The 9,307-nt window shown below is 51.0% G+C and overlaps 1 protein-coding gene across 1 annotated transcript; it reads left to right on the top strand.

Annotated features, from left to right (window-relative positions):
• The first annotated feature begins 3,138 nt into the window (after positions 1-3,138).
• Positions 3,139-7,967, top strand: LOC147122446 (uncharacterized). Its single transcript, XM_085983601.1, has 2 exons — positions 3,139-4,292; positions 6,181-7,967. The coding sequence occupies exon 2, from the start codon at positions 6,426-6,428 to the stop codon at positions 7,440-7,442; it is 1,017 nt and encodes a 338-aa protein (XP_085839727.1). The 5' UTR covers positions 3,139-4,292; positions 6,181-6,425; the 3' UTR covers positions 7,443-7,967.
• Positions 7,968-9,307: the final 1,340 nt, after the last annotated feature.

Genomic DNA, 9,307 nt, shown 5'->3' with positions numbered 1-9,307 from the left:
TGCAGCGCTCCCTCAGTTTTCTGCCCTTGCAGCGCGTTCCTATGCAGAGCTAGACAGGTAGCTAACAACTTGATATCTTCCCATAAAAATCACAAGGCTTGACTTTTCTTGTAAACTTTACTGAAAGATTCTTATTGTGAAACTGAAATACAATGCAGAAGTGGAAGCACACATTCGTACACAAGCACATAACTGATAATCATACACAAACTTAGGTAAGCCTGAGCAACACAGTACATTTGGCATGTAACTTACCAAAACACGTGGAAACACAGCTCACTGTGAATATACATTTAGCAAACTGAAAGGCATTCTCTTACATTCTCTTTAAATTAGCCCTGTACATAGTGCATCAAAATACAGCTACAAGTTAACCAGCTAGATACAGAGAGCGAGCAAGTCACGGCTAGCTGTGCAGGTTTGCTTACAGAGAAAGGTTACAAACTAAACATTTTCTGCAAAATATAGTGTTCACTAATCATCTATAACATTCTCAAGTACTTACAGACAAATAGTGTCCAAGGCCAAAGCGTAACAAGAAAATAACTGCAAGACCATGTGTCGAGCTGCAGGTCTTGTGATATACAGCAATTTTATTTTACTGCACTTTACTGCGCTTTACTGCACTTGCTAGGTACCAAATATCCACTAGGTGGCGGCACACAATGGGAATCGACCCAAATTAATTAAACCCCTGAATTAACTTGAAACTAACATAAATTCCTAAAGGAAGGCAGCACACTCAGTACTGCCCCTCCGACAGTGCAGCGCTCCCTCAGTACTGCCCCTCCGACAGTGCAGCACTCCCTCAGTACTGTCCCTCCGACAGTGCAGCACTCCCTCAGTACTGCCCCTCCGACAGTGCAGCGCTCCCTCAGTACTGCCCCTCCGACAGTGCAGCACTCCCTCAGTACTGCATTAGTGTTGGTCTGGATTATGGGCTCGAGTCTCTGGAGTGGGACTTGAACCCACGACCTTCTGACTCCGAGGCGAGAGTGCTGCCCACTGAGCCACGGCTGAAAGGCCCCTAACTTGGCAGTACTGTATAAAACCCGGCACAGGACTCTATAAACCCGGGATTGGGACCATCCATTGCCATCTGCCTGATTCAATGCAAACTGTAACTAGCCGGGAGTCTGATGTTCTCCCCTCACTGCTAAAAGCCTCAGTGTTCCCTCCCTCCCATTCCAGCCATTTCCTCCCCACCTCTCATTCCTCCAGCATGTGACCCTCTCGCAGTCTGCGACCCGTCTACGTCCTGTCTACGTGCCGTCTACACTCTCTGTCTTTTCCTTGCAAGACTGCGAATGCTTTGGCCACTCGAACCGGTGCAGTTACCTCGAGCTGCTCTCCACCGCCATTTGCGTGAGCTGTAAGCACAACACTAGAGGGCGACACTGCCAGTTATGCCGGCTGGGCTTCCACCGAAACCCTTCAGCACAGCTGGACCACCACAACGTTTGCCTCGGTCAGTTCCTGTTACAATCTCCGCTCTCGCCTCCTTCCTTCACCATTCTGCTTTCAGCCCGAAACAAGATAAAGCAACAAAGAAAATACCTTCGATAGGGCTGAGCAAAAGGGTGTCGGAAATCAGCTCCCCTTTCCCCAGCGACTAGGCCCCAACCGAACCTTTCCCTAGCGATGAGGCCTGGTCCAGCCTTTCCCTAGCGACCAGGCCCCAACCAAACCTTTCCCTAGCGATGAGGCCTGGTCCAGCCTTTCCCTAGTGATGAGGCCTCGTCCAACCTTTCCCTAGTGATGAGGCCTGGTCCAGTCTTTCCCTAGTGATGAGGCCTCGTCCAACCTTTCCCTAGTGATGAGGCCTGGTCCAGTCTTTCCCTAGTGATGAGGCCTCGTCCAACCTTTCCCTAGTGATGAGGCCTGGTCCAGCCTTTCCCTAGCGATGAGGCCTGGTCCAGTCTTTCCCTAGCGATGAGGCCTGGTCCAGCCTTTCCCTAGCGATGAGGCCTGGTCCAGCCTTTCCCTAGCGATGAGGCCTGGTCCAGTCTTTCCCTAGCGATGAGGCCTGGTCCAGCCTTTCCCTAGCGATGAGGCCTGGTCCAGTCTTTCCCTAGCGATGAGGCTTGGTCCAGCCTTTCCCTAGCGATGGGGCCTGGTCCAGCCTTTCCCTAGCGATGAGGTCTAGTCCAGCCTTTCCCTAGCGATGAGGCTTGGTCCAGCCTTTCCCTAGCGATGAGGCCTGGTCCAGTCTTTCCCTAGCGACGAGGCTTGGTCCAGCCTTTCCCTAGCGATGGGGCCTGGTCCAGCCTTTCCCTAGCGATGAGGCCTGGTCCAGTCTTTCCCTAGCGACGAGGCCTGGTCCAACCTTTCCCTAGCGATGAGGCCTGGTCCAACCTTTCCCTAGTGATGAGGCCTGGCCCTTGCTTTGTTGCGGTGAATCGAAAGCCCTGTGTTTTGATGATATAACCGTTCCCTCCGTCTCCATTGTTTTCCAGGAATTTGTATGTTGTTTGTACTCTCGGTAAACGACCATCCCGACTCGTAGCAGCGTCGCTCGCCTCTGCTCAATGTTGCCCCTCCCCCCAGTGTCCAACAACAATCCTCTCTCCATTTCCTCATCTCCTCCCATTCTCCACACACAGAATTACACAGAATGTACAGCACAGAAACAGGCCATTCATAGGAACATAGAAACAGGAGGAGGCCATTCAGCCCTGCGAGCTGGTTCCACCATCCAGTTCGATCAGGGCTGATCTGTATCGTAACTCAATCAACCCGCCTCGGTTCCGTAACCCTTAATGCCCTTACCCAGCAAAAATCCATCAATCTCAGTTCTGAAATTTCCAATTGACCCCCAGCCTCAACAGCTCTCTGAGGGAGAGAGTTCCAGATTCCCACTGCCCTTTGTGTGAAGAAGTGCTTCCTGACATCACCCCTGAATGGCCTGGCTCTAATTTTAAGGTTCTGCCCCCTTGTTCTGGACTCCCCCCACCAGAGGAAATAGTTTCTCTGTCGACCCGATCAACTCCTTTAATCATCTTAAACACCTCGATTAGATCACCCTTTAACTCCGGGGAATACAAGCCCAGTCTGTGCAGCCTGGCCTCAGAATTTAACCCTTTTAGCCCCGGTGTCAGTCTGGTGAATCTGGGCCACTCCCCCTCCAAGGCCAGTCTATCCTTCCTGAGGGTCGGGGCCCTGAACTGAACGCAGTGTCCAGATGCAGTCTATCCAGAGCTCTGTGCAGCTGGAACATAACTTCCTCCCCTTTGTGTTCCAGCCCCCGAGAGAAAGGACAACATTCCATCAGCCTTTCTCATTAGTTTTTGTACCTGTCCACGAGCTTTTAGCCCAACTGGTCCGTGCCGGTGTTTCTGCTCCACTCGAGCCTCCTCCCGTCCTTCCTCATCTCACCCTATCACCATATCCTTCTATTCCCTTCTCCCTCATGTGTTTATCCAGCTTCCCCTTCAATACATCTGTGCTATTCTCCTCAACCACTCCCTGTGGGAGCGAGTTCCACATTCTCACCACTCTCTGGGTAAAGAAGGTTCTCCTGAATTACCGATGGGATTTATTAGCGACGATCTTATATTTATCACCCCTAGTTTTCGACTCCCCACAAATAGAAACATCTTCTCTACGTCTACCCGATCAAACCCCTTCATAATCTTAAAGACCTCGATCAGGTCCCCCCTCAATCTTCTCTTTTCTGGAGAAAAGAGCCCCAGCCTGTTCAGTCTTTCCTGATAGTTATAACCTCGCAGTTCTGGGATCATCCGTGTGAATCTTATTTTGCACCTTCTCCAGTGCCACTATATCCTTTTTATAATATGGAGACCAGAACTGTGCAGAGTGCTCCAAGTGCGGTCTAACCAAGGTTCGATACAAGTTTAACATCACTTCTGTGCTTGTGAATTCTACCCTCTAGTGATGAACCCAGTGCTTGGTTTGCTTTTTCGGGCCTTGTTAACCTGTGTTAATTCTGTGCCGTGGCCCCAGGGAGTGGAACACGGGCCGTGTGCAGTCAGTGTGTGGGGGATTGAAGCTGTTTGTAAAGTGTTGGAGACTTGTTTCACCCCCAGAGTCTGACCCTCCCTTGTCCCGGCTCGCACTCATACCTGTGGCTGAGGTTGTGTCGATGTGTTTTATGGGGAACAGCCGTGTGCAGTGTGTGTGTTGTCTTGTTTCTGCAGACTGTAAGTGTCACCCTGATGGCTCGCTCCACCATCGCTGTAATGACACGGGATATTGTGACTGTAAGGAGGGGGCAACAGGGCCCAAGTGTGACAAGTGCCTGCCCGGATATTACTGGCACAGGGGCTGTCGAGGTAAGTAACCGTTCCAGCACCAGCCCCTCCCCTCACTCCGCCCCGGCTTCTGTGTGTCAGGGTCAGCAGAGTATCCGATAGCAGAGATACCGTGGGGGGAATCACAGAGGCTTTTAGTGAGTGAACCCTCCTGGACCCTCCCATCACCCGCCACACAATTAGTGGCACAGCTCCTCGCAAAGGGAGGTCTGGAGTTCAGTGAGGGACGTTTCATAGAATCACACAGCACAGGAGGAGGCCATTCGGCCCATCGTGCCTGTGCCGGCTCTTTGAAAGAGCTCTCCAATTAGTCCCACTCCCTGCTCTTTCCCCACAGCCCTGTAAATCTTTCCTTGTTTCCCTTTTCAAGGATTTCTCCAATTCCCTTTTGAAATTCCTATTGAATCTGCTACCGCCGCCCTTTCAGGCAGCGCATTCCAGATCACAACAACTCGCTGTAAAAACATTCTCCTCATCTCCCCTCTGGTTCTTTTGCCAATTCCCTTCACTCTGTGTCCTCTGGTTACCGACCCTCCTGCCACTGGAAACAGTTTCTCCTTATTTACTCGATCAAAACTCGTCATGATTTTAAACACTTCTATCAAATCTCCCCTTAACCTTCTCTGCTCTAAGGAGAACAATCCCAGCTTCTCCAGTCTCTCCACATAACTGAAGTCCCTCATCCCTGGTACCATTCTAGTAAATCTCCTCTGCACCCTCTCCAAGGCCTTGACATCCTTCCTAAAGTGTGGTGCCCAGAATTGGCCACAATAATTGGACACAGACTTTAATCCTCAGTCTCACCTTAGGTATTTAATCATTAATTTATTCCCATTCACACATCCCCCCTGTGCTCGCTGAGCTACATTGGCTCCTTATGTGGCTCTGCACCAACTTTTCTCTTATTTACGCTCCTGTGAAGCACCTTGGGATGTTTTACTGTGTTAAAGGTGCTATATAAATGCAAGTTGTTGTTAAATAGAATCTACAGCACTCTGATCGATATTGAAATTCATTGGCCATTTACTCGTCCATTCTACGAGTTTATTCATGTTTTCCTGGATTTTGTCGCAGTCATTCTCTGTATTAACTACACCCCCACAATCTGGTGTCATCCACAAACTCTAAAAATATACTTCCGATTCCCGAGTCCAAATCGTTTCTGTAAATAGTGAACAACAGTGGTCCCAGCACCGATCCTTCTGGAACACCACTTCCCAGCTTTTGCCAGTCTGAGTAATTACCTTTAATTCTCTGTTTTTTGTTTTGTAGCCAGCTTGCTATCCATTCTGCTAATTCTCCCCGGACTCCGCATGCTCTGACCTTAGTCAAGACTCTACTACACGATACTTTATCCACGGCCTTTTGAAAATCCAAATATATTACATCTACTACATTACCCTTGTCTACCCTTTCTGTTACTTCGTAAAAGAATTCAATAGGCCTGGTCAAGCATGACCTTCCCTTTTGGAATCCGTGCTGACTAATCTTTATTATATTTTCAGATTCTAGATGTTTTTCTATTACATCTTTGAGTAAGAATCTTTCCCACCACCAACGATAAGCTAATTGGTCTACAGTTCCCTGGACTTGTTCTATCTCCCACCTCCCGATCCTGATTTTCATTTTGTTATTTATGTGTCTGGAGAATACTTTACTGTTGCTTTTGATATTCTGTGAAAATTTGGAGTTCCTCTTTCCTAATTGTTTCTTCACTTCTTTCCTCACCTCTTCGTGTTCCCTTTTACAATCCGGGCTGACTATTCTTTATTATATTCTGGGTTTCGAGATGTTTCTCTCATAAAATGTTGTTGTGACAGTGAGAGCCTGGGAGCGGCGAGAGTTGAACCAATCTGTAGGTGGGGAGATGGTCAATGAGCTGATCTTTCTTTTCTCTGGCCTCTTGCAGCGGGCGTGTGCGATAACTTGCTGACACGGTGTCAGAACGGAGGAGTGTGTGAGGGCAATGGGAGGTGTCGGTGCCTCGCTCCCTACACCGGGCTCCTGTGTGAGAAAGGCCAGTGCGGGGAGGAAGCGGGAGGGTGCATCTCCCAATCCCCACGGGAACCCACCTTACACCGGCTGCTGCTGTCGCTGACTGCGCTGCTAACCTCCGCTAACGGCTGCCCGCCATTCTGACCCGCTTCCAGCACCATGGCCGCTCACGGGAAGGTGCGAAGAGCACAGGAGAATCCAGCCTTTACTGCGTCGCCGTTAGAACACGCTCCCCTCCCCCGACCCCCCGGGAAAGGCAAACTGGAGCCGAGGCCGGAGCCCAGCCACCCACCCAGCCCGACTGGATCTGAGAGCCCGGAAGGAATGGGCAGTCAGTGGGGACTGGACTCTCTGACTCCCCGCGGGCCCGAGGCAGCTGCTAATATTCATTCTGCAATCGCCAGCCGCTCGGCCCATGTCCAGCTTTGGGACAAAGAAAGAAAGAAAGGACTTGGATTTCTACAGAGCCTTTCACCCCCTCAGGACGTCCCAAAGCGCTTCACAGACAATGAAGAACTTTACAGCAAACAGCAATGTGAGAATCAGCAGACAATCTGTTTTACTGATGTTGGTGGAGGAATAAATATTGTCCAGGACTCCGGGGAGAACTCCCCTGCTCTTCTTCCAAATAGTGTCCTGGGATCTTTTACATCCCCGAGAGCGGAGACGGGGCCTCGGTTTAACGTCTCATCCGAAAGACGGCACCTCCGACAGTGCAGCACTCCCTCAGTACTGCCCCTCCGACAGTGCAGCACTCCCTCAGTACTGCCCCTCCAACAGTGCAGCACTCCCTCAGTACTGCCCCTCCAACAGTGCAGCATTCCCTCAGTACTGCCCCTCCGACAGTGCAGCACTCCCTCAGTACTGCCCCTCCAACAGTGCAGTGCTCCCTCAGTACTGCCCCTCCGACAGTGCAGCACTCCCTCAGTACTGCCCCTCCGACAGTGCAGCACTCCCTCAGTACTGCCCCTCCAACAGTGCAACACTTCCCTCTCTCCCTCCCTCCCTCTCTCTCTCTCCCTCTCTCCTCCTTCCCTCTCTCCCTCCCCCTCCCTCCCTCTCTCTCTCTCCCTCTCTCCCTCCCTCTCTCCCTCTCCCTCTCTCTCCCTCCCTCTCTCTCCCTCTCTGCGAGGGGTTGCTGAGTGGGGACCAGGCCTCTCTGTCGGTACATCGTGACCTGAGGGAATATGAGGGGGGGCTTCGAGCGACCTACAGCCTGGGCTTCAGTGAGTGATGCTGTGTGATCCTGGTCGCTGGGTTTTTGTGTAATCGCTTCCCCCGACCCCCTCCTTCTGAAATCCGGTTCCTATCCTGGTCTCTCCACGGGGGCCACATCAGCCCCCTATGGGAATGGTCCTGAGCAGCGATCGGAGCGTTAGTGTGTTTATTGATCTTTTGTATTAAGATGAAGTGATTTTCTTGCAATCCCACAAGGTGCGATGTGGTTGTTGTATGAAGAGCGGTTTGTGTTGGTGAATATATCTGTCACTGTGGGACTCCCGGCGATGGGCCAATCACAACATTTTCTTTGTGTGATTTTGCTGTGCACAGATTTCTCCGTAACTGCAATTTGCTGCATCAAAGAATCGAAGTTTGCGGCTCGGGAAAGTGTCCTGAGATCCGGCAAAGGACTCGTCGCTTTACACTGGACAACAATAAAAGCTCCTGAAGCAAGTGTCCTGGGCTCCGGATTCGGCTCCACACTGGGTGTGGGAGGGTTCAGGGGGAGGGGATCAGGGAGGGGGAAAGGGGCAGCACTGGGGTGGCCATGTTGGCAATCACTGCAGCCTGTTGGATCGCACTGTGTGGAAATTCGCTGCCGCTTTTCCTACGTTGCAACAGTGACTACACTTCAAAAGTATTTAATTGTTTATAAAGCAATTTTCCATTTACATGAGAGGGCGGACGGGCCAATGCAGCGCTTCCTCAGTACTGCCCCTCTGACAGTGCAGCACTCCCTCAGTACGGCCCCTCCGACAGTGCAGCACTCCCCTCAGTACTGCCCCTCCGACAGTGCAGCGCTCCATCAGTACTGCCCCTCCGACAGTGCAGCGCTCCATCAGTACTGTCCCTCCGACAGTGCAGCACTCCCCTCAGTACTGCCCCTCCAACAGTACGGCACTCCCTCAGTACTAATCCTCCGACAGTGCGGCGCTCCCTCAGTACTGCCCCTCCGACTGTGCAGTGCTCCCTCAGTACTGCCCGTCTGACAGTGCAGCACTCCCTCAGTACTGCCCCTCCGGCAGTGCAGCGCTCCCTCAGTACTGCCCCTCCGACAGTGCAGCACTCCCTCAGTACTGTCGCAGTGGGAGTGTCAGCCTGGATTCTGTGCTTGAGTCGGGACTTGAACCCACGACCTTCTGACCCAGAGAGAGTGCTGCCCACTGAGCCACGGCTGACACCTGACAATTGGAGCGAGAAAAGGAGGCAATCTAATTGTATGTGAAGAATAAAATAAGGTGAAAGTGCTGTTGAAGTCTGACCTGTGACCCTTGACTGACCACGGCTGAGAAATGATCCAATTTGCCCCGAGTTTATTTTACACAGAAGCTTTGAAGCTTTTACAATAAAATAGAAGCGAGATTGTGTCCTGAAAATATTTCAGTCGATGGTGCACTGGACAGGGACATTAATCCTCATTTATTTCTTGTTCCGGAGAATCTCTTCCTAACCTGTCTCGGGAACTCTGGTAGAATATTTCCTGGTTTCAAGGAATTATCGTCAAAGTCTCTTTCTCTGACATTTCACATATTAAATTTGAAAAGTCACTCACCGGGTTCAGAGTGTCTCCACTGGGCACTTTTATCTCAATTGAACACTCAGCTCTTGCTGAACAGATTGTTTAAAGATTTATAGGCAGATTTAAAATTTGCTTGTTGCTGATAACAGACAATGGCCTAGAAATTGAGTGGGGTCAGCGCCCATTTAGAGGCGCTAGAGGGCCTAGCGCCGCAGTTATAGCCGCTTCTGAAATTGACTAGGGCCCTACCATCGGCGTTACACCGGTTGCGCTGCGCCGGCACCGATGACGTCATCGGTGT

The sequence above is a fragment of the Somniosus microcephalus genome, chromosome 3 (genome assembly GCF_052327205.1).
Source record: "Somniosus microcephalus isolate GS21.2 chromosome 3, FLI_Smic_1.0, whole genome shotgun sequence".
NCBI lineage: Eukaryota > Metazoa > Chordata > Chondrichthyes > Squaliformes > Somniosidae > Somniosus > Somniosus microcephalus.
The sequence above is the reverse complement of the archived record's forward strand: the minus strand, read 5'-3'. Positions and strand labels throughout refer to the sequence as shown.